Raw genomic sequence first — 26,900 nt, forward strand, 5'->3', positions numbered from 1 at the left:
GTTTATTGACTTGAATTGATATTAACCATGATTATTCTTCTACAAGTGACTTTTATAAGAAAAGATCACTGAAAACTTTAATTCTAAACACATTATTTCTCCTTTGCATTTACCTAAAGCTTTTTTTTAGTAGGTGATAAAATTTTAGCCTTCAAAATAATTCTTAATGGTTTCATGGGACCTTCTAAGAATATATAAATATTATTTGGTATTGTTTCTTTCATACAGCCTAAAATCTAGCTTCCATAGACTGGGCAAGCAGCGTCTCTGATGTAATGGAAAATCTAGTCCTGGGCACAAACTAGGTCCAGCTTTTCTTGCCTAACTTGGTAAGGGCCAAGGTTGTAGCATCTTCAAAACATAGAACTCCATAAATGTGGAGGTCAAGAAAATAACTTAAATTCCCTGCCTTATAGGGAAAAGTGAATAGAATTCAAGGTTCTTCAGTGTCATAAAACTCTTTGATGTTTTCTTTGGTTTACCACCTCCACCACTAGCTCAGGGATGCTTTGAATCCCAACACTGACTTCAGATATAGTGGCTCCAGAATTACTTTAGCTTTGCAGAAACCTTCTTTCTGGACTGTGGTCATGCTGGTTCCCATTGTTCATCTTTGGCCTCCAGTGTAGCTGTGGAGAGAGTACTGAGCTTGGAGTCAGTTAGACCTGGGTTCAAATCTCCCTTTTTTTATTCTTACTAGCTGCAAGACCCTGGACATGTCTCCTGTCTTTTCTGGGCTTCAGTTTTCTCATCTGGAAAATGAAGAGGAGGGACTGGTTTTACAAATCTCTTCTAGTTCTAAAACTACAAAACACTATTTTGGAGTTGAAGAAATTACTAGAATGTTTGGCCCCAGGGATTTTCTAATAATGGGACTTCTACACATCCCAAACAAGAGGAGGAACAGTAACAAAATGGAGTATATAAATAGGAAGGTAAGCAGGGTGTGAGGGAAATGGAGGCTAAACCATACAGAAATTAATTGGAAGGATCTAGGGAAGTTTACTGTCGGGAAGAGAGGAAAATTGGAATACAGATGAATTGAAAGAGAGATTAGATTTATTCTGCTTGGCCCCAGAATGCAGAAATAAAACCAAAAGGAAGAAGTTATCAAGAAAGAGATATAAGGAGAAAATCCTCAACAATTAGAGTTATATAAAAATGGTATTAGGTTACCTCAGGAAAGTATATAAGAAGATGACAAATGATGACTTATCAAAAATGCTATGGAACTGATTTCTAGAATAAATCTATAATGGAGCAGGTAGGTGACACAAGGGATAGAATGCTAGGCCAGGACTCAGGAATACTCCTCTTCCTGAGTTCAAATCTGGCCGTCAAAACGTAATATGTGGCCCTGAGGAAGTTCTTAACCCTCTTTGCCTCAGTTTTCTCATCTGAGAAAAGAGGTAAAGAAATGGCAAACTACTTCAGCATCTTTGTCAAGAAAATCCTACAAGGGGTTGCAGAGTTGGATACAACTGAAACAACTGAACAATAACAAAAATCTGCATTACTTCAAAGATCCCATTCTATGAAGAATAGACAAGTAAAGAAAATAGCCAACGTAGATGATTAAAGGGTATAAAGGCAAAATTTGTTTGGTCCATTAAAGACATTGGTTTCTTATTCTCTGAGAAGACTGCCACGTATCTTTAAAATGAGCCATTCATACAAGTGTTTGTGGAGATATGTGGCAATCTGTATTCCCTAGCCCACATGAGAACCTGGCCCATACTCTGCCCTGCTGTCCTATCTGGGAGGCAGATTCAATGCCTCATCATTTTGGAGCCCAATTGGCTCTCAGTCCCCAGAGCTGCAAGGATGACACAGAAGAGAATTATGCTTCCACCTCAAAAGTTGCCAGATTTTTTTAAAATTGAGTGAGTCATGTATATTCTAATCTCTGGGAATTTGAGTTCAAATATAAGTAATACATAATAAAGCTATCCTCTCTTGAAATGTGTTATGAGCTACTGGGTAAAAACATTTCTACCAATATTATCGATCTTGTCCCTTCTTTTAAGGCACTTTTCTCCATGATGGTAGAAACAACTATGCTTTGTGGTTGTTCAATCGTTTTCAAGGGTGTCCAACTCTTTGTGACCCCCTTTGGTGTTTTATTGGCAAAAATACTGGAATGGTTTGGTATTTTCTTCTCTAATTCATTTTACAAATAAGGAAACTAGAGCAAATAATGTTAAGTGACTTGCTCAGGATCACACAACTAGTAAGTATCTGAGGCCATGAGTAGTTTGCTATTTCCTTCTCCAATTGATTTTACAGATGAGAAACCTGAGGCAAACAGGGTAAAGTAACTTGTCTAGGGTCACACAGTTAATAAGTGCTAGAGTCTGGATTTGAACTCAGGTTTTCCAGACTCCAGGCCTGATACTCTATCCGTTGCACTACCTAGCCGCCTGAGTTATACTAAGAAATGTCAAATAAAAGCCACCTGTGAGTTTTGACATAAGGAAACTAAACTAAAGGCCTAATTATTTATTGTTGTATTTATCAGGATTAAGTTGGAAGATTATCAACAGGTGAACACATCATAGAAGAAACCCACCGTTTACTTCCTCATATCATTTGTTATATAGTGTACTCTCTCCTCTCTAGTCATCTCCTCCCCAATGTCTTTAACAACTGCCTGCAACACAGCCTTGCCTTTTAGGAATCTCAGCTCTAGGGATCGCCTCTCCTGATTGGTGACCCAATTTCAGGAAAACACCCACCATGTTCCATATCTTTCCCTTTTATGCCAACAACCTTTTCCATAGCTTTGGCCAGGATGTAATCAAAAGCAGTCTTGCCTTCCTTCCTCTAGTTGTAGAACCATGAACTGCATCCAAACCCACCATTGTTCCTGGATGGGATGTGTCCACCTCTCCTTTATGTCCAAGCCTCACCATACCTTTAACATACCATAAAGTGTCCCCCTCCCTACGCCCCATGTATATATCACTTTCTATTAGAATATAAGCACCTTCAGGAAAAGGATGGTCTGCTTTTATTTTTGAATCCTCAGCACATGCAACTGGAGCGGTAGCATTTCCATCTGGTAACTCTATTTCAATTCAGTTCAATTCAAAAAGCATTTAATAAGTGTCTGTGGTGTGCTAGGTCAGTCAATGAACAAGCATTTATCCAGTGTCTACTATATGTCACACACTGTTTGTGTGAAGTACAAGGCTTACAAAGAAAGGCAAAGGACAGTCCCTGTCCTCAAGAAGTTCACTATCAATGGGAAAAGGCAACACACAGGGGAGCAGTGATTGTGGAAGACAGGGAATATTTGGAGCTAGAAAGTTATAAGCATGATTCTAAATTCTGGAGATACATAGTAAAAAACAAAACAGTCTGTTCTCAAGGAAATTACATTCTACTAGATGGATACAATAGATACACAGATAAAAGAGATATATGGTACACAAAATAAATACAAAATAATTTGGAGAAGGGGCACTAATAACTGAATAGGGCAGCTAGATGGAGCCATGGATAGACTGTCAGGCCTAGAGTGGGGAAAACTCATTTTTCTGAGATCAAATCTGTCCTCAGAGACTTTATAGCTGTATGACCCTACGCAAGTCACTTAACCCTGTTGGCTTTAGTCGTTCATCTGTAAAAAGAGGTGGAGAAGGGAATGACAAACCACTCCCCACTATAGCTTTCCTAAGAAAACCCCCAAATCACAAAAAGTTGGATATTCCTGAAATGACTGAACAGCAACTAACAACTAGGAGAATCAAGAAGGTCTGTTGAAGGAAACTGTGCTAGATTAGGATAGTTGTAGTATAAGTGGAGAGACATGAGAGATAAAAGAAATATAGTGGACATAGAAATGACAAGATTTCACAACCAACTGAATATGGCAAACAAGCAAGGTATGAATGAGCATTTTATTGAGCACCACTATGTGCCAGTCATTATGCAAATACCAATATGATTGACCTTCACAACCACTCCACGAGGTAAATCTTATTATTATCTCCATTTTACAGATGAGAAAGTTGATACATAGAGGTTATGTGATTTGCCCAGAGTCACATAGCTAGTAAACATCTAAGGCCAGATTTGAACTCAAGATCCAGGAGTTTATCCACTATGCTACCTAGTTGTCACTACTGGATATGTGAGAATGAAAAATAAAGGATGATTCCTGTTGTGAACCTGGGTGAACAAGGTGGTGACCTGGACAAGAAGTAGGGAAGTCAGGAAGAAGAGAGGACTTAGTGGAAAAGATGAGTTCATTTTGGACATTTTGAATTTGAGATGCTGTAATGGCTGCCCTCTTTTGAAGAAGGCACAGAGAATACTAGGTTTGGAATAAAATAACCTAGGTATGAATCAAGAATCTGACGTCTCCTATGTGTGTGATGTTGGAGAAAGAAGTCACTAACCTCTCTAGGAATCAATTCCTCATTTATAAAATGAAGGAATAGAACTAGGTTAATCTCTGAAGCACTTTCCAGTTCTATATCCTATCATTACATTATTCTTCCCTAAGAATAACAAGTTGAATCATTAATCCCTAAAGTGTACTGGGCTACTAGGATACAGATTTGGACTGAGAGAGTCTCTACTAAGAGCTTATAATTTAATATTTTTGCCCCCTTTTTAGGATTTTGTTTTCTTTTCCTTCCCTACCTTTGAACCCCCATTCAAAGATCCATAACCCTTGAAGCAACAGTTGAAAAGTTATATGGAAATGGGGCTCCAGAAGAGAGATTCCTACTTCATTTTCCTCTAGTGATCTTGAATTCTCTGTTGTTTATCCAAAGAGGAAGAAAGCAGGGGGAATCATTCCCTTAATAGCTGCAGCCCTGGGTTTGGCCTTTCCTCAGCTCTGTTCCCTCCCAGTATTACCAAGTTCTGTCCATTACAATCTATCAGACACTGGATAATAATATCAATATTAATATTAATATTAAACCCTCCCCTTCCATCTTAGTATTAATTCTAAGAGAAGAATGGCAAGAGCTAGGCACTTGACCAGGGTCACGCAGTTAGGAAGTATCTGAGGCCAGACATGAGCCTACATCCTCTTGACTCCAGGGCTAAGGCTCTATCCACTCTACTACCTAGCTGCCTCAGTTGTTATTATTTGATTGTAAACTTCTTGAGGACAGGGATCAGAACTTATTTATCTTTGTATACTCTTTAGGGATTGTCACAGTCCATCACACAAGTAGGCATTTAATAGGTGTTTTTTTTTTAATAAAGGAAGGAAAAGAGTGGAATTAAACTTTGCAACAGTGTGGGGTAACATGATGCTGAACATTGAATGGTCCGTGATGGAGATTATATCAGAAGTTAGAGCTCGATGCAATTCAGCCAGTTTAGCTCAGGTTTAAAGACCTTAATCACAAGTGACAGGTCAGGTTTTAAAATGCTAAATGGTCTATGACATCCTTACTGTCTCTTATTTATTCTACTTGAAGCTTGGGGTACAATCTTAGCTAGATTTTAATGAGTCCACCTAGGACTTTTCCCTCAGCCCTCTGCTTCTGCTGTCGCCATCTGTGAGCAGCTGCCAGCTAGGTGTCAGGGATGATTGAATGGGGCCTGGCAAGCTAAAGAATGTATAAAGATTCACAGAAAATACCAATGAGGACAATGAAAGCCTATCATTCGATTCTAAGCCTTTTGTTTAGAAACAATGATAGAACAAATTTAACATGTCGGTAACTTAAATAGAAATCTCTCACAGAGTACAATATAAATGACAAACTTATAGTAAAACAGCTCTTAAAAGAGTCTCATTTACAGAGGTCAGTGAAGTGATTTATTCCTTCTGAGTAAGTAATTCTGAGCTAGGTTCTCATAAGTTAGGCCAGTCAGTCTCTGTCTCTAACCCCAGCTATATCAATGTCCTTTTGCAATATGGCAGCACCTCAGGGGTAAGGGTTTTTGAGTAGACCAAATTGGTTCTCTAAGCTAATGCCCTATTAACTGAACTAATTTAAAAGTGTGCTCTCTCTAAATTAAAATCAACTAGTCTTGTCCATTCAGCATATTGATCCTTACTCCGTCTGCCCTATCTTTTTCATACCATGGTCCAAGGGACATATATTACTTGTACAGCTTCGGAAGTGAAGATAAAATTCCAAATAGACTCAGTCTGTTAAAGACACATACCTGTATCTTCTTATCACTTAAATTTACAGTATAATATATAATCCAAGTTGGGAAGCAGCATGGTTAATTAAGCAAAGACTGCCTCTGATCCATACTGTCTACGTGACCTTGAGCCAGTTACTTAATTTCACAGTGCCCAAACAACTCTCTAAGACCACAAGTTGCATAACAGGTGCAAAAAATAAAAAGGCATTTTCTTACTATGAGCTCCCTATACTGATAAAATTGTAGGTTTTATTTTTTAAATCAACCACAATCTAGAATGTAGTATATCATTCTACCAAAACCACAATAAAATTAAACAAAATTTCTCTTTTGTGACATTCTCTTTTTTGATATGCCATTATTCCTTTGTCTATAGTCCCACTGTCCATCCCTCTGACTTTTGATTAAAACCATGTTGATTGTTCTGGCCACATTCCTCATCTGCTTCACTGGATGAGCTAGTTCTGGCACAAGGAAATTACATCTGCTTAATAACTCTCCCTTCGGGCTCTGATTATAATTTATTTTTAGACCCACGTTAAAAAAAATAAGTCCTTACTTTCTCTCTTAGAATCAATACTAAGTATAGGTTCCAAGGCGGAAAAGAACTAAGGGCTAGGTAATTGGAGTTAAGTGGCTTGTCCAGGGTCATACAACTAGGACATGTCTGAGGCCATGTTTGAACCCAGGTCCTCTAGATTCCAGGCCTGGCTTTCAATCCAATGAGCCATCGGGCTGCTCCCTTAGACCTACATTTGAAATTTACCATCTTCTATCTATCAAGGATTCTCTATCTCAGTATGTTTTTCCCCATTTTTTTCTTTTAGTGCTCTGTTTCTTTTCTTCCTAGTACTGATGACTCTGTGTTTTAATCACTCATGGGTCATGTCCTGACATGACCTGCTACTGGTTATTCTAACCCCTTGTCAAGCAGATAGATAAAGTAGCCAGGGGTAAAATGGTTTCCACTATGAATTCATTTTTTTAAAATACAGAGGAAGATTACAGAAGAGTAAGAGCAATATTAACTCAAAAAAAACCTAAAAAAGCAGTGAAAAGGAATATTAACTTGAAAAAGGCTTCACATAATACCCAACTGAGCATTTATATTGATAATTAAGCATTGATTGATTGATTAATTGAGCATTGATACCCCAAGAACATTTACAGATGGAACTAGAACAGTGATTCCCAAAGTGGGCATTACTACCTCCTGGTGGGTGCTGCAGCAATCCAGGAGAGCGGTGATGGCCACAGGTACATTTATCTTTCCTATTAATTGCTATTAAAATTTCAAAAAAATTAATTTCCAGGGGGCTAAGTAATATTTTTTTTCTGGAAAAGGGGCAGTAGGCCAAAAAAGTTTGGGAACCACTGAACTAGAAGGTCAACAAATATGTGTGAAGTGGAATAGATAGATAGGTCAGTATTTCTGTGGAAATGTCTCTCCATCATCGATGACAGTGGAACCAAAACATTTGGATTCTATTATAATACTCAATGGGCTATTGGAGGAAGTTGAAATGGTACCCAATAAGTGGGACACAACAGAACTTTAAAGGCCCTTAAAAACAGATTTTTCAAGACATCTTGGAGAAGGGAAGATTCCCCAAAATGGAAATTGTCACAGACATTATTATTACCAAGAAAAAACAACCAAGAAAACATTAGGAATTACTGACCCGAATACCAATTTTCTTATTTCTAGAAATATTTATGAGAATGGTCTATGTATTCTTGTTGAAAGCAGGAGAGGAAAACAGGTAAGCTTTGAAAGACTATTTTCTATAATTGATTACATTTTCAGTCAGATCAGTGAGACAGAGTTTTAGGTCCTTCATTATTTATTATTTGTTCTGTACACCCTCGATACACACAATTTCTCTACTCAAAAAAGCTTATGTGCTAATGGAAGAGACAGGTTTATATATAGACACACATATATTTGTACATAAATGTCCTTGTTTTCTCCCTCATTAGAATATAATAAGTTCCTTGCAAATAGACATTGTATCATTTTGGGAATTTGTATCATTAACATTTAGTGCAATGTCTGCCCCATATGAGATGCTTAATAAATATTTCCTGATGGATGGATTGTTTTCTACCTTATTTCATGTAGATATTCAGAATATGGTTAAACAAAGTTACTTCAGTGGTTGTATCCACGAAGGAATCTTGTAGAAACTTTACTAATGAAAGGTATCTTGCTGGAGGATAATCTTTATGGTTGTATTTTGCTCTTCCACATAAAATACTTCTAAATTATTCATTATTATTCAGTCAATATTTATCATGTTGTTATAGAAGTTATATTCAATATTATTCAATCAGCAGATATTTATTAAATGCCTATAATATATACATATATGTGTATATATCTATATATGGGTGTTTATACAGAAAGATACTTTTCCTCACCTGGTTATATGTATATGCATATAGTGTGTGTGTATACATACGTACATATATATTTCAATTTATGTGTATATATAATATGTATATATTTAAATCTATATTTTGAAACTGGTCTATAATATGTATACATAAGCATGTGTATATACATACATATATTCATATATTATAGATTTAACTGATATATTATGTATGCATTTGCATGTAGATCTAGAAATACATGAATGCACATAAAAACCAGGTCTATATTATGTGTGTGTATATATATAGTATACATGGATAAAGCACATGCTTGGTTTTTTATATATACCTACATGTATGCCTTTATCTATGGGTGTATGCATAGTAATAGAGACATATACTCCCCAAAATATTCCTCAACTTCAGGGAGGAAATCTTGAGCAAAATCCTAATGGAAGAAGTTCCTATTTATGAATGTTTTGCTCATTGATCCACTTGACTATCAGAATGATATAAGACCTTATTAGTCAAATCCATGATTACACAAAAAAGAAATAATGCTAGTATTACACACAGGGAAAAAACCAAGTGGCTAGAGAATGTATATTACCTTTAGACCTATGCCCCTAAAGTCACTAAACTTTGCAAACCTTTTGATCCCAAGATATAACTCCTGGGATTATATTGCCAAGAGATCAAAAAAAAAAAAAAAGAAGAAAAGGATTCATGTGAACAAAAAGACTGTTTATAGGTCTCTTTAATACTGTAGAGAACTGGGAGTGAAGGGGATGTCCATCAAATGGAGAATGGATGAATAACTAATAATAAATGAATGTAGTAGAATATTATTGTTTCATAAGAAATAACTAAGGGATGGTTTAAGAGAAATCTAGGAAGAGTAAGATATGAATTGATGTAGAATGAAGTAAGAAGAATATTGCCTAAAGTCACTTAGAAAGGCATTTTTCAAGACATCTTATCAAGGAGATTCCAAACAATGGAAATTGTCATAGACATTATAAGAATAATTTATATAGTAGTAACATTTTAAGACAAACATTGAGAAACTTAAGATATCTATCTGATCCATAAGGACCAATCACCATTTCTGAGTATAGATGGTGAAGCACGCTACCCATCTCATGACAAAGAGGATGCAAGTTACAGAATGAAATAAATTTTTGGACAAAGCCAAAGAGGGAATTTGTTTTGTTTGATTCTGTGAATTTGTCACAGAGGTTTCTGCCCACCCCATTGGAGGATAGTAACATGGGAGAAGGAAGCTAGTTGCCAGAAAAAAAGGAAGGAAAGTCATTTAAACATATTTTGGAAATGTATAGAAAAGAAGAGTAGATGACAGAAGGAATCACATACAAGCAGGACAGCTTTGAAAATAATACATTGTTTCTTATATACCTAAAACGAAAGGCAAATTATACTCATAAGATTCTCAGTTTCAAATACAACCCTCTCGGTTCTATTGTTTCTAATGGAAGTGTTCATCTTGTATTTAAACTCATAACAAAAGAATGGCAAAAAAGAAAAAAACATGAAAGAATGTATATAGTCCAAATTGTGAGGTGAAGTTGGATGGATATCCATTGAGTTAGTCTATCAGTACAAATATCTTGGACATTTGCTACAAATGGTCAATGTACTGGGACCAGAATGAAAAAGATCAGGCTGGATTATATTTTCTGGAAACTGCCTGGCATTTTCATGATTCCAAGCTGTTCCCTGATGCAAAAGTTCATATTTTAAGCAACCATATTCTTGTAATACATTATGCTTATAAATCATTAAACACCACGATAGCAGAAAAACAAAAGCTGCAGATGATTGGAAGGATGACAGCAAGAAATACAATGAGGCTTTAGGAGGCTACAGTGGGTTGGACATAAGAAGTGGCATATATGTTTGAAAATTAAAGGAGGTGGGACAGCTAGGTAGCACAGTGGATAGAGCACCATGCCTGAAGTCAGGAGGACCTGGGTTCAAATGTGGCCTTGGATACTTCCTAACTGTGACCACTGGCAAGTCACTTAACCTTAATTGCCTAGACCTTACCTCTTCTGTCTTAGAATAGATGCTAAGAAAGAAGGTAAGGGTTTAAAAAGAAAGAAAAAGAAAAGAAAATTAAAGGAAGCCAATCATATAGTAAAATACAAAGATAAGAGATGGACTATCTGAACATTCCATTGATATCCACAAAATATTTTTAAAAGGACATAAGGAACCTTCCAGTGCATTGTATTGATAAATACTCTAAAGAAACTTAATGTGGGAGAAAGATCATAATTTAACATAAGGAGTTGTGACAGGGTACAATCTATACCCATGGAGAGAGGACCCAAATCAATAAGCCTGTAGATCTACTAATGTCTACATAACCTTTATGGATACACAAAATACATCTGAACTTTCAGAACAATTTTTGTATGTTGTTCTGTAAAAACAAACCAAAAAAATCCCTGAAAGTCCAATTTATATTATAATGGATGACTCTGACCAACAAAGAGCTGGTTAATTAAAGAGAAAACATGGCGATCTTAGGATGAAGTTATCATTCCATCTAAAAGTGGATCACAGAGCTATAAATTTAGAGCCACACGTGATCTTAGAAATCATCATGTCTAGTAGGTACTCAATAAATGTTAATTGGTTAAATTACCGAGTTTCTGATGAATAGAACTATGTTCATCTAGAGCAAGTGTTCCTATTGAGTGGTTTGTAACTCCCTTGGGGGTTCTCAGAGATGATCCAAGGGGGTTCACACTAAAATTTCCTTAAAGGCATGTTAAACAGTAAAGCATTACAGAATAATGGAAATGATATATTAAATTACTCTGGGGATTTGCACAACATAGATTTGTTGTTGTAATTCAAAGGGAACAAAAAACAGTGAGAACCATAATCTAGAAAGAGGTCTTTGTTGTTCTTCAACTGTTTCCAACTCTTTGTGACCCCATTTTGGGTTTTTCTTGGCAAGGATATTGGAGCAATTTGCCATTTCCTTCTCTAGCTCATTTTACAGATAAAGAAGTTGAGGCCAACGGGGTTAAGGGACTTGTCCAGGATCATATAACTTGTAAGTATCTAAGGCCAGATTTGAATTCAGGTCTTCTTTAGTACTCTAGATCTGGTACTTTATCCACTAAACTGTTTAGCTGCCTTAGAAGTAGCTCTATCATTGACCTTGGGACAACAGATTTAGAGTTGAAAGAGGTCTTAGAAGCCAAAACCCTCATTTTGTATAAAAGGAAGCTAAATGAATTCCAATTTGAGCTTTGAGCTCAAACCAAAATATTTCAATAATTCTTATTAGGTTTTTTGGTTTTCACAAGCCTGATCTCATTGTTGATTGGCACAGAGGATTACACCTGCTTGGTTTCTGACCTGGGTCAGATTCTCCTTCCTTAAAGGCAGTGAGGTAGCACAATGGACAGAGCTCTGGCCTGAAGTCAGGAAGACCTGAATTCATATCCAACATGTTCTAGTTGTGTTACCCTGGGCAAGTTATTTAACCACTGACCACCACACTAATTGTAAAACAGGGATAATGATAGCATTTACGTGACAAGGTTGTGAGGGTCAAATGAAATTATATTTGCAAAGCACTGGGTACACTACCAGGAACATAACAAGCATTTAATGAGTATTTTCCTTCCTTCTTCCTTCCTTATTTTCTCCCTCCCTCCCTTCTTTCTCTTTTCTTCTTTTCTTTCTCCTCTTCTCCTATCTTTCTTTCTTTCCTTACTTCCTTTTTCACTTTCCCCATCTCTTCCTCTCTTCCTTTCTTCTTCAATATTCCTCTTCATTCCTTCTTCTTCCTTCTTTCCTTTCTCTCCCTGTCTCTACTTTCCTTCTACCCCGCTTCCTTCCTACTTAGGGTACTCCACCCTGAATGTTAGCCCCAATTCAGCTCAGAGTTCTCAAGCTCAAGAGAGCCACCAGGAAGCCTTCCCTAGAAGCAAAGATTATAAGCGCACACTATTTGGACTATTAATAATATTTTTCAAATATTTAAAATAGGTAAATCATATTACTTTCCATATTGAGACAAGAATAAATGCCACTGCAGTACTGATTGGATGAGAGGTAGCCAGCCTTAGGTATTATATACTCAAGAACCAAGACTCACCAGCTTCCATTAGAGTTTCCAGTCATAGGAAAGCAAATTCTTGTGGATTCTCTCCCTTCTGCGCAGCCATGGAGGGCTAGGGATCCTGTACTACCTTTGCGGATAAGATAACTCCTAAAAACTGAGAGAAAACAGAACAAAATTTAAAGCCCTTGAGGTCTGTAGTTAGACTCTGGTTTAAATTCCCCCTTTTAATGCCATTACCAACTTTTCCTCTTTATCACCTTACAAAGTACCCTCTATTCCAAAACCAGATGTCCAGGTTCTTCATGCTGTTCCAAGGCTTTCTTGGTTCTCTTCCTATGGCATTCCACCAAAATTTAACAACCCCAATTCCATTCTCTTAAGACCTAACTCTCTGCTAGGTCACAGGCTGTTCACTGAAGAAAATAATCTACCATAATGGGTGATGGTATTATAAAATAGACTGTGGAATCATGGGTTCAAAGTCAATCAATCAAATATTTATTAAGTACCTACTATATGCCACGCACTATGCTGAATGCTGGTGATATAAAGAAAGATAAAAGATAGTTTATGCTTTCAAAAAACTCAAAGTTTATTGAGATTTTTGACTCATGCATGCAAATAACTATATACAAACAAGAAATATTTAGGACAAATTGGAAAATAATCAGCAGGGTAAAGGCATTAAAATTAAGAAAGATTGAGAAAAGCTTCATTTATAGGGTACAACTTTAGATGAGACTTGAATAAAGTTAAGGAAACATAGGAGACAGAGATAAAGAGGGAGAGCATTCTAGACACAGAGGATAGCCAATAAAAATGTCCAGTCAGAAAAAAATAAGCAAGTGAAGGTGACAGGCAGAAAGCAGAAAAAAAAGATTCCAGAACTTTGGGTGAGTGACTGGCTGAGTGTCAGTTACTCCCTGGACTTTCCCTTGGATGGGGATATCTGGTTTTTCTCTGTGTATCCTGCCTTGGTGAAATTAACAGCCATCAAGAGTCACTGACTGGAGTTAGGTTGAGTTATAGGTGAGACATGCTCTGGTGGACAGGTGTGTCAAAATCCTTACCTCCCTCTCCAAATTGGATTTTACTGGCTGTTACCAATTTGATTCTTGAAGGACCATGTTTGCGGACAACAGACGTGAGACCCCAATCTGTTCAGCTTCCAGTTTTCCTTTATTTAAATATCTTTGTAGGAACTCTGTTTAGGCTTGATTTAGGCAGCTAGGTGATTTTTAGTGTGGTCGGAGTAGAGAAACCCTATTGGACCTTGGGGGAGGGAATCCAAGTTTTGTTTAAGTTAGTTAATCCCACTCCCTTCTCAACCTGTCCCTGTTGATTAAATAAACCATGTTATGTTACCTAAAAAATGTCCAGTCAGGAGATAGAGTACTCTGTCTAAAAAAAAGCAAGGAGGCCAGTGTTACTGGATCACAAAGTATGTTTCGGTTGGGGTAGTGCAAGGCAATCAATAAACATTATTAAACACCTGTTAGGTGCCCAGCACAGTGCTCAGTACTGGGGATACAAAGAATTGAAAGACAAGTCGATGACCTCAAGGATCTCACTGTCTAAATGAGAGAGGCAAAATACAAACTTTAATTGTAAATTAAGCAAGCTATATATGGGATAAATAGTAAATAATTAATAGAGAGATGGAACTAGAATTAAGAAGGGTTAGGAGAGGCTTCCAGGAAAAAGGGGAGATTTTAGTTGGGATTTAAAAGAAAGTAAGGAAGTGAGTAATCAAAGTAAAGGAAGAAGAGTGTTTGGGGCATGGGGTACAGTCAAAGAAAATAACTGCAAATGAGAGATGGAGTGCTTTGTTCAAGGAACAACCAGGAAGCCAGTGTCACTGGATTGAAGAGTACACGGTGGAAATTAAGGTGTAAAAAGACAGAAAAGATAAGATGGGGCTTGGCCATAAAGGTCTTTGAATGCCAAACAGAACATTTTGTATTTTATCATGGAGACAACAGGGAGCCACTGGAGATAATATTGAGTAGGAGGGCAACATGATTGGACCTAGGCTTGAGGAAAATCACTTTAGTGACTGAATAAAGGTTAGATTGGAATAGAGAAACAGTTGAGATAGGGAGATCTACCAGTAGGTTATTACAATAATAAGGGCACAAAGTGATGAGGGCCTGAACCAGAGTGATCAAAAGAGAAGGGGGTATATTTGAGAGAGTCGTAAATGTGAAATCAAAGGGCCCTGGTCAAAGATTGGATATGAGAAGTAAGAAATAATGATGGCCTAGGATGACTCAAAGATTATAAGCCTGAGAGACTGGGTAGATAGTATTGTACTCTATCTATAGTAACAAGGAAGGTAGGAAGTATGGAGAGTTTAGGGGGAAAGATAACGAGTTCCATTCTGGACATGTTGAGGTTAAGATGCCGACTGGACATCCAGTTTGAGATTTGTGAAAGGTAGTTGGAGACAAGATACTAGAAGCCATCTAAGAAAGAAGTTAGGGCTGAATAGGATTTGAAAATCTTCAGCATATATATGATTACTGAATCTATGGCAGTTGATGAGATCACTGAGTGAAGTAGTATAAAGGAAGAAGAGAAGAGAGTACAGGAAATAATCCTGAGGGACACCTTCAATTCCTGATAAGACTGAGGTTCCTTTCTGTAGGAAGTGGTCAATATAAAGCAACCAGTAAAAGCAATTTGAAAGCTGACTAACATGAAAGTCTATGGAAACTGAGGGTGATGTTATGAAGATAAAAGTGGGGAAAGGGTGATGATCTGCATGGCATGTAGGAAATGATAACACAGGGAGTTAGAATTTGTTAGAAATATAACACTAGGGGAGAAGGGCTCTAGTTCTAGATAAATCTTCTATTCTTATTCTTGAGACAGAAGTGCCTCTAGAGCAGAGAGGGGAAATTCATCAGACTAACCTAATTTAATAGAAATATGACTTAAAATATTCAATTTTCTTCCCTTGTCTGTAATATGGCTGAGTGGATTTATTCACCAGAAAAAGATTGCCCTGTGGAGATGACCAGTTCTGGCACTTGGGCCAGGCATATGTTATATTGTAATTTAATATTTTGGTATCCTGGTTTATAAGTCTGGTGATTTTGATAAGTATAACTCAGTTCCCCAAAGCCTTATCCTCTCAAGTGAATTTATAAAATTAAGTTTCTAAACTAAGAAATCTATAGCTAGGACACTGGACCATGGTGATCTCACAGAGTGTATATGAGGACCTAATGAGTTTTAGATTGGCACAGCCAATCCATCAATCATATTATTCCTATATTAGAACATTAGAACAGGATCTTTTTGGTAACATACTGCCTTAATCCATAGGCCCCTAGTGGTGGACATTTCAAGCAATGTAGCAGGTAGGAGACATTCTTTGGTAGATTAGTTTTTCAGGCCTCCTCATACTACAGAAACATCTACCTTCTCCAAGTAAGAGAGGTCCTATTAGGAAACCCAAAAGTCTTGTGATAAAGTGTAAAGATCACTCAGATTTTTTTCAGAATAATATTTTTATTATTTTTTACGCTCTGAAAATTTTAATTAATTAATTAATTAATTTAGAATTTTTTTTCCCCATGGTTACATGATTCATGTTCTTTCCTTCCCCTCCTCACAACCCCTTCCCGTAGCCAACGAGCAATTCCACTGGGTTTTACATGTGTCACTGAAGATCACTCAGTTTGAAATCAGAATGCTGGAGTCTGAATTTTTTCCCTACTATTCATTACCTGTGTGACCTTGAGCAAGTTTTTAACATTTGTGAGTCTCAATTTCCTCATTTAAATTTCCATTCTGAGGAGCCTTTCCTGATCAATCCCAGTCATAAAAATTTCAAAAGGGGGCAAGGTGAGGCAGATAGTTTCTTTAACTTTCTCTTCTTGTACAACTAGCCGAAGTACTCTGGAATTCTCCAAATAGACATTTTCACTTTTTATCCCTAAGTTAGAATAATGGAATATTAGAGTTAGAAGGGACTTTAGGAATTATTCTAGTGCAACTTATCTCATATTAAAAACCAGAAAACTGAAGTCAATGAAATGAAATGTCCCCTTTAAAAAAGATTGTCTTGAACTCTTGAGTGCAGATTTAAAAGCACGCTTTTTCATTTTATTTTTCTTGCTTTTTTGCAGTGTTTTCTTTTGAAACATGGTTAATATGGAAATAAGTTTTGCATGACTTCACAAGCATAATTGATATCATATTATTTGCCCTTTCAAGGAGTAGGGAGGGGGAACAAGAATGGATCTCAAAAAAATTTAAATCTAAGTGTTAAAAAAACTTTTAATGTAATTGAGAAATATTTAAGGTAATAGATTTAAAAACATATGTATGTAAATATATAAATAATTATCTTGACAAACTGCTTTATCATAAAGGCTCACGAGGTTCTTTTGCAAGCACTGTGGTTATATTGTGGTCAATACTTCAATGAAGAATTAGACAATCAGAGATCTAGGACTAGAAGGGATTTCAGTGGCAATTTAGTTAAACTTTCTCATTTTACAGATGAGGAAGCCATAGCCCTAGTGTTGAAATGACTTACCCTTGGTCACATAGGTATTAAAAGTCCTGGGTCAGACACAAGTCCTCTGACTTAGGAGTCAGTGACCTTTTCAGTAAGCAAACCATTCTAAAATCGATAGTTATTTCTTTGGCTCATTACCATTCTTTTCTGCCTAAGCTAGGAAACTTCCCACAATTCTTCCCACTCCTATCAATAGCAACCTACAGAATTTTTATTGTTCACTAGAGGAACAACAAAGAATAATATGAAATGCATGGTGCTCAAAATTTAAGAATTGAGTATTTTAGTCTCAGCTCTACCACTCATTACCAGTATGACACTGGGCAATTCATGTTCCCTTTTGGGCATCAGCTTCCTCATCTTTAAGGGAAAAAAAGAGGAGGAAAGAGTATTGTACTAGCGGCTCCTAAGATCCCTTTTGGATTTTTTATTCTATTGGCCTCAGCTTGTAGCATCATGAACTACAGCAACGTACATCTCACGGTTAAGGCATAATGAATGACATTTTTCATATAAAGCTTTGGCTGAAAACTGTTGATGATACCTTTTGGGGGATTCCCATAATTTAAAGAAGCCACAGCAGTTAATTTAACAGACATGTAAAAGAGATGAATACTTTTAATGTTATAAGAAGATGCTTGAAAAAAATTATGACTTGGGGCTCCATATATAATGTTGTCATGCCCTGTAATTAAAAGAGAGGGTTGTGATCCTTTCTATTTGGGGATTGTCCAATGCCTCCAGCTACTTCCTTCCTATGTTTTTAATAAAGTCCATAGCCATTCTATTCATTTTCAAAGCTCTGTAAAAATTGAAGAGAAAACTTATTCCATGTTTCTGATTCATTTACACTTCAGTCATCAAAATATTGATTTTTAAGAATTATTTGAAGTTCAAGAAATCTTATAGAACTACATGGAATCTTCTTAATATAGCTTTAAGAAGTCTACTCTTGCCCAGATCCTTTTGGCTTTTTCATAAAAGGGAAGAGAGGTGTTTGGGCCAGAGTTAAAAAGCAAGCAAACAAAAAAGAAGAAAAACAAATGAATAAACAAAAGATGTGATTTCAGTTTGGAACTTAAGACTGTTGAATTTCAAGCAATTCCAAGTGTGGTCAAAATAACTTTAGTTAATCCCTAGAAAATGCCCTAGCCCTTGTGTGTTGTTTGGGGAAACTTAGAGCTGAACAATGGACTGAAGGTACTGAATTATAAGGAACTAAAGTATTGCTTTGCTAAGAACTGACTTAGGTGACTCCTTTAATAAGTTTCAAGGGGCTGTCTGGCCAAAGGACTATATATAACAAGTCTACAGAAATTAAGCTATAGAGAGAAATTCTGGTCTTAAATAATAAATCAAATGAGTACTTATTTAAATAACAAAACTATTCTCTATTACCCCTTTCTTCTGTCTCCCTAATATTGAGCCAATGCCATGCAGAAAGTATAGTAAACATGAATTTCACCAAAGGCCAGGTCTCTATGGCTGGGTGTTCCTGACCTAAAGGAGGTTAAATGGTGACCCAGGGCAGGTGCCTATGACAGGGAGAAAGTCCTTTTAAAGAATCAAGGATATCTAACCCCTATTAGATTTTTATTCATTTGAGGACCAGTGGAGCTAAGTCAAAAGAGGCTCAATATCAAAAAGCTGGTCATGAGGTGAGAAATCTTTTGGCCCCAGTGGAAATGGGCAAAATCCTAAAATGTGAATCAGGGCTCAATCTTTTGCTTCCTTAGTGATACTAAGAGAACAGTAGAAAAAGGGAAGGACACTCCTAAGATTTACACAATTCTTAGTCAGCCTTGGAACATTAATTTAAGTGTTGATATTCCTACAGTGTGTTGTAAGACTGAATTTTTACCCAGAGTCTCAGAGCCTGGAGATATGTCAGAGGCCATAAACTCTTCACCAAGTGAAGTCAACAAGCATTTATTAAGTATCTACTATATGCCAAGCATAAGTGATAAGGATATAAAGGAAGGCAAAAAAAGCCCCAACAGTCCATGACCTCAAAAAGCTCACAATCCTTCAGGGAGAGACAACATGTAAATCATTATGTGCATATAAGACATAGGCTGTGTCAATGGAAGATAATATCAGAGGGAAAGGGGGACCTGGGACTGGGAAAGGCTTCTTGAAGAAAGTAAAATGAGCTGAATGAAGCTGTAGCAGCCAGAAGTTGGAGGTGAGGAGAGAGAGCCTTTCAGGCACAGAGGACAACCAGTGAAAAGGCAAAGTCAGAAGACAGAATGTCATGAATAAGGGACTGTAAGGACAAGATCCTACAGAGTAAAGAGTTTTTGTTGTTGTTTAGTTGTTTTTTCAGTCATACTCGCCTCTTCATGACCCCATTTGGGGCTTTCTTGGCAAAGGTACTGGAGTGGTTTGCCATTTCCTTTTTTTTTTTTTAGTTAATTTTATAGATGAGGAAATAGAGGCAAATAGGGTGAAGTGACTTGCCCTGCGTCACATAGCTAGTACAGGGTTCAGGCCAGATTTGAACTCAGAAAGAGAGATCTTCCTGGCTCCAGGCTTGGTACTCTAACTACTGTGCCACCTACCTGCCTCCTGGAGAATAAGATGACTACTAAAAAGGCAGAAAGACGCCAGATTGTAAAGTGCCTTAAAATTCCTTCTTGAAAAGCAATCTTCACACATATTCAGTCTGTGACCATTAATCTCTTTGAAAACTTCTATTGAAGGAGAATGCAATACATCCCAGGGCCTCCTAGCTTTGGGGAAGCTATAGCTGTAGGGAAGTATTTTCCTCACATCAAACCTAAGCTTGGATCTCTCTTCCAACCACATAAAAGTCTAATCCCTCTTCCATATGACAGCTGTACAAATACTCAAAGACAGCTATCATCCTCTCTCCCCTCAAATTTTCTCTTTTCTAGACTAAACATTCTCACTTCCTTCAACCAATCCTAACTTGGAACCACTTTCACCATTTTAGTTGTCCTCTTTTAGGTACTTAAGTACTAACCAATATTTTCCCCAACACATGTTGCCCAGAACAAAACTAAATACTCTGTCGAAGGAAGTGTTCGGGAGGACTCTTTCTATTGATCAAGGGGTTGACATACAATGGAGGAAGCCAAAAGTCATTAGAATTAGTATCATAGAAATAGCACTGGATTTGGAGTTAGACATTTTAAATTTGAATCCTAGTTCTGTCCCTTACTTGGATTATCTTGGGTAAGTCAAAACCTCCCTGGGCCTCAGTTTTTTATCTATAAAATGAGGGGGTTAGACGAGTTGACTTCAAAGGTTACTTCAAGTTGTAAATTCTATGCACCTATAAATCTGTGTTGACATTTTTGCTATAAGTAAAACCAAAGATGTAACATAAAAATTTGTAGCAGAAGGCAACTTACTTGTTTTGATGATTCAAGCTTTCCTCAGGAAAGCAAATAAAGAAGTTGGCAAAGTTTGCTTTGTCACATACCCCAAAGACAATGAATGAGAAATATGACTTCATGAGTTACATGATGCTCTTGCCTTATAACGTCCCTCCATTAGCATAAATAAGACAATTTCAGGATGCACTATTTTCTGTTGCAGAAGTAAAGATTAAGAGAATTTTATAGGAAGAACTTTAAATAAAATTCTCCGAAATATGATAAGGTCTAGCTGGATACTCAATGATTTAAATGACAAAGAAGGATGGAGGATAATTTTTTTCTTTGTTTAATGGATTTTAATGGATTGCCATGGTCATTCATCACCAAGTGGCTAGATTTCCTGTGGGTTAGCTACTCCATACCTAACAAGTCTGGTCCTTAGAAAGCAGTCTATTGCTATGATCTTCCTGAAAGCTGGTCCAACATGGTAGCACATGCCAGAGCTTGAGTTTTACTGGTACAACCTTTGGGAATACAGGGTTACTTCCATTCTTGAATGACTAGAATAGAACTCTGTGGTATTATGGCAAATGTAAAGGTAAATACTGTATTATCAGAAAGAACAGTGATGAGGAGATATTGTAATCAGTTACAACAGTTTCAATATGTCCTGTTAAAAACAAGTTGTCAACTTTAAAAAAAGGAAAATGGAAACAATTAAGAATTGATTTTATCTCCATTTCTTGGAAAAGCTTAAATGATGTTAAAAATCCACCAGTAGAAGGAAGTTTTAAAATCCAGGCATTAACTCTACAAACTTTTAATGTTCTAGCTAAGCAAAATTTGCAGAACATTAAAGGGCAGCTAGGTGGTACAGCAGAGATAAAGCATCAACCCTGGAATCAGAAGGATCTGAGTTCAAATCCAGGCTCAGGTATTATCTGTAAGTCATTTAATGCTGCTCGCCTTGGTTTCTTCATCTGTAAAATGAGATGGAGAAGGAAATGGCAAACCATTCCAGCATCTTTGCTAAGAAAACCTAAAATGGGGTCACAAAAGTATCAGATATAACTGACTAAAAAAAAATAGGGGGATTAAGTTATGAAAAACAACTATGTCAGAAAGTAATCTGTCAGTGGCAACACATTTTAAAGGCATCCAAATCTCATTTTAAATATATCTCAAAAGGGTAGAGATTCCAAAAGAATGGAAAAGACTATAGATGATGTTTTTGCTAAAAGTAATTAACCGAGAAGACATAAAAAACTATTGACCCATGCCAACTTTTTCATCTCTGAACAGTCTTTATGAGAAGAGTCTATAGAATAATATAAGAAGTAAACATGCAGGTCTTTGTAGACTATTTTCTACATATCTTCACAGTCACACAAACTGACTGGGATTTACAGTGAATCTCTATGTCTATTGTTTATTGTTTTTTAAAACATTTGATTTGGTTGAAATGAAATGAAGAAAGTGCATCTAGAGCCTCTCTTATACATGTTAAAAATAAACAAGATTCATAACATATGCAACTATGAAGACCTTTCTTCAACAATCTGGTGAGTACAGTATGACCTTATTTTAGATGAACTCAACACATGTGAATTCAGGTTACATGTGATTAGTGACTGAAAGAAATAAAGGCAGAAAAATATGTAAAATAAAAAATTTTAATTATGCATTAAATCCTGTTATTTCCCAAGCAGTGTAAAGTCTTGAAGTGGTCACCCAATCATACTTATTCTCATTCTGAGAAGCATTAGTAGGAGCCATTATGTTGTTTTGCACCAAACATTAGCTCCTGAATAAGTTTTTGCCTGGAGTTCTTACTTATAACAAGTCCTATCCACATCAACACAGTGCTTCTCTGTTTTGCGTATGCTTTTTAGTTATTAATAATGGCCCCAACAAAAATAGCAATATTGGTAGCTCTGATGAGCCTAAGAAAATAATAAAGTACCTAGGTATGTTTATATAATAAATCCTTACTAAGTAAAGGACTTTACTATTATGCATGATTTTTAACTAACTCCAAGGATCTTGGAACCCACTGGTCACATAAAACAGGGTGCTACTATATTGAGGGCAAGGACTGAGTAAAACAGAGACATGACTTAGGTAAGGTGTTTTCCATTGTTGTGGAAGATGCCCTGCATAGAGTTCAAATAAAAGGAGGAATTCCTACTGATGGTGGGATTCTCCAAATGCTTCTATTCACAAATAACTGACAACTGGACCATTTATTTTCCCACCTATATGCCTGTGTTTATACTCTCCATTATACGTGGAATTTACCCCCTTCCATCTCCCCTGAAGACTACTTGTAGCTCTAAATCTATGATTTATTTATTAAAGATTTCATACTTTTCAAGGTCTAGACACTAATTTCCCGAATAAAATCAAGGCAACAGACATTTATTAAGCACCTATTATATGCCAGATGCTATACTAAAAAAAAGGGGGGGAAGCAAAAAAAATATTCTGTTCTCAAAGACATCACAGTCTAATGGGCTTCCTAGAAATCCATTAGCCAAGAACAATCACCCTCCTTATTTTCCTAACATTTTTCTGTATTCTACTTGTCATATTCTAATCTATGTTATTTATAGCCATGCACAGTATGCTGGCAGGTGGGTGATTTATTGGAATGAGGACTGGACCTGGTGTGAGGAAGAATCTTGCTGTAGACATTTATTAGCTATATGACCCTGGAAAAATCATTTAAGCTCTCTTTACCTCAGTTTGCTAATCTGTCATATGGGGATAATAGTAGTACCTAACTCTTAGAGTTGATGTTATAAAATATGATAATATTTTTAAAGCAATTTTCAAATCTTAAAGTATTACAAAAATGCTAATTAATAACTATCATTATCATATTTGAGGGAAAGAGGATGTGTGTAGATAAGATGAAATAATATATTTTAAAATCTTTGAAAAGTTAAAAGAGTACATAATTTCAAGGTAATAAAAGGCTTTCTTTTGAGCTGATGGAGAGAGAGAGTACAATGGAGAAAGAATGGGGAAATGAAATGGACGTGACTTGGAAATGGGAAGGGAAATTAAGGAAAGAAAAAGAGAGAGAAGGAAGCAAAAAATAGATTCCTTTAAAAATTCATTGAAGTTTTGCTTTCTTTTTTCCATGCCCTTCATAAAGTATAGTGGGGAGTTGATCACAGAAATCAACCCTGATTGAATTCCCCCAACCCACAAGCTAGGGGGACTCAGTTCATCAAGGAGTGCCTGTTCAACCTCCTGTTACAATAGGAAAGAGAAAGATGAGGCTCTCTGACTTCTAAAATATACTTGGGTCTTTGGGGATTCCACAGATCAGTTTTCTTCTATAACACAGCCCGCCCTGATCTGAACTAATTTTCAATGACCAACCTGTAGACAGATACAGACATTGTTCCCAATAAATGACACTGTTTTCATGGATTTCATTCATTATCCAAGGATAACGATCTTCCCTTGATAATGAGGTTGGCAAAAGCCACCAACTGTATCTGCCAGAGAAAGTGCATACAGATGAGGTGTAAAAGTTTCAGTCTTCCACTCCATAACCATTGTCAACTGATTATACAAGAAGCCTGTTCAGTTTCTGGCTCTAGTGACAACTGGTTGACAGCCATCATATCAGAACAAAAAGATACCAGCTATTGGTCAGTTAAATGAGCAAGTACCTTTGGATTATGGCTTAGAGATATCATAACCCTTTTATTTAATGGATAAAACAGGCCTCCTTTTTCTCTGTCTAAATTCCAGTCCCTTGACAATCATCAGAGCCATTAAGTCATCATTCTCCTCAAGTCCTAAATCAGGGTTTCCTGATTTTTTAAAAAAGATATTCTTAGTATGATCCTTGGTTCCAAATTCACAGACTTTATTGAAGTCAAATTCCAAGTCTTTGAATCAATCGAACAATGAAAAAGTATTAAGCAGGGGTCAGCTGGATAGCTCAGTGGATTGAGAGCCAGGTCTAGAGATGGGAGGTCCTGGGTTCAAATCTGGCCTTAGACACTTCCTGGCTGGGTGACCCTGGGCAAGTCACTTAACCCCCATTGCTTACCCTTACCACTCTTCTGCCTTGGAACCAATACATAGTATTGATTCTAAGATGGAAGGTAAGGGTTTAAAAAAAAGTATTAAGCATCTACTATGTACAAAGAGTACTGTACTAGAAATTGGAGTTACAAGTCAAAAGAATGAAATCACCTCTAGTCATAATAAGCTTACATTCAAATGGGGAAACAAGTACACATTGCACACACACAAATAGTTAATAAATATAACAACATACAGAACAATTAAATGCAAGTTTGGAATGGTGGGTGCTAGCAGTTGTGGGGATTGAGAAAAGCTTCACGTAGAAGACGGTGAATGAGCTGAGGACGAGAGGCAGTCAATGAAGTGGAGATGAGGAAACAACCATTCTAGGCATGAGGGACAACCAGTACAAAGGCACAGAGGCAAGAGATAAAGGGTCATATGTGAGGAATAGAGGGAAGGCTGGTTTGGCTGGATCACAGGGTATCTGAGGAGGAAGAATCCTCTTAAGACTGTGCCCTATATCTGAGGTAGCAGATGCCTAATTTTTTTATTGTGTTTTTGGAGCAGAGTAATCATGTAGATCAGACAAGAAAATAGATGCAAAAGCCTTTGAAAACTTAAATGAAAAGATAAGCTGGGGCCAGATGGCTGGAGTACTTTGGCACGGACTTTCTTTAAAGTCCTAGCCCTCATGACATGGGGTGAGGGGAATGAGGAAGGGGCCAGTCCCTTAAGAACTTGATCTTTTAGTTTCTTCATTCTCCAGGAATTTCCCTTCTTTCTGCACATCTTCATGGCTCAAAATATTCCAATCTTTCCTGACTCTCATCACCATCAAGGTTGTTCTGCTCTTCACATTTGTCCTTCATCTGAACCTCTCATAGGTCAGTTTTATGTGATTCTCCTCAGGGTGCTTTCTATTTTGCTGGTGGCCTCAAAGTACTTAGTACAAAGCTGTACATACAGTACTGAGCACCCCCCCTTGCTGAACTTTTGCATTAACCTTCTCATCAGTCTCCCTGACTCAAGTCTCTCCCAATCTAAAGGGTCCATTCAAGTAGAGTGATTTTCCTAAAGCTCCACTTGGACCAAGTCAATAAACTTCTGCCCAACAAATTTCAGTGGCTCCTTGTTATCTCCTGGATCAAATTTAAAATTTGGCAATTTAAAATTTAAAAATTTAAAAATTTAAAATTTAAAAAAATGGCAGTGAATGCTCTTCACAAGTTCACTGTTTCATACTTTTTCAGTCTTCTAACATTTTACTACTTTCCACACATACTAAAATCCAGCTACACTGGTTGGTTGCTAGTCCTTAGATCACTTTCTGAGTCCTGATTCTGTTAGGAGGGACTCTACATGAAAGGGATTTAAATTGCTTTTATACTGACCATCTCCTGTACCTGAAATGTTCTCCCTTTCTTGGACTCCTCCCCAGGTGGGGAGGCAGGAAGCCTTTTCCAGTCCCCATCACTTACTGCCTTCTAGTCTATGACACTCCCTTCCACTTATCCTCTTTCTATGTTATATGTCCATAATTGTTGGCTTGTCTTCTCTATTATAAAGTAAGCTCTTTGAGGACAGGGACTGTTTTTACCTTTTTTCTTTGTATCTTTGGTACTTATACAATGGCTGGTGCCTAGTAAGTACTGAATATCTGCTTGTTGACTAACTCGAAATATGGTGTGAAAATTCAACAACATTTTTAACTGGCTGACTTTGAGGGGGAAGGTAGAAAATAATACTGGTAATTTCATCACAATAGGGAACCTCAGAGAAGGACATTCTGGGTCAAAGAAGATCATTTGACCCTTATGCAACTTAGTTGCATGGAATGAGTGAGACATTAAGTGATTTGCCTAGATATTCAATATGGGTCAGAGGGAGAGCTTGAACCCCAGGGTTCCAAATTCCCAGGCTGACACCCTCATCATTATGCTGTTGTTGTTGTTCAGTCATTCATTGTGAGCCCATGGACCATAGCTATCCACTGGGTTTTCTTGACAAGGATACCGAAGTGGTTTGCCATTTCCTTCTCCAGTGGATTCTTTAATCAGGCAGTCAGAGGTTAAGTGACTTGCCCAGGGTCACACAGCTAGGAAGTATCCTGGGCTGGCTTTAAATTCGGTTCTTCCTGACTCTAGGCCCAGTGCTCTAACCACTGATCAGAGCTGCCTCCCATAGCCACTATTCCAGGCTGTCTTTGAAATAACTGACTAAAAGAAGTCCAAGTAGTTTTAGGTTAGTGAGGAACCTGCTTTTCCATGGGGGGAAAATGTTATTTACTACCTTTTCCAATTCATAACAATGACACCTCAAACTGGAACTTTTCTCTTTTAATAAGGAACCCCTTGCCTCCAAA

The 26,900-nt window shown here is 37.0% G+C and overlaps 1 protein-coding gene across 1 annotated transcript in view; it reads right to left on the reverse strand.

The window, feature by feature from the left end:
* Positions 1 to 12,327: 12,327 nt before the first annotated feature.
* Positions 12,328 to 26,900, reverse strand: part of LOC123242218 (myosin-IIIb-like) — a 413,600-nt gene continuing 399,027 nt past the window's right edge. The window contains exon 29 of the mRNA XM_044669803.1: positions 12,328 to 12,764. Within this exon, the coding sequence (XP_044525738.1) occupies positions 12,640 to 12,764 (125 nt within the window). The 3' untranslated portion in view covers positions 12,328 to 12,639. The remainder of the gene's footprint in view (positions 12,765 to 26,900) is intronic.

Source organism: Gracilinanus agilis, chromosome 3, assembly GCF_016433145.1.
Source record: "Gracilinanus agilis isolate LMUSP501 chromosome 3, AgileGrace, whole genome shotgun sequence".
Lineage (NCBI taxonomy): Eukaryota > Metazoa > Chordata > Mammalia > Didelphimorphia > Didelphidae > Gracilinanus > Gracilinanus agilis.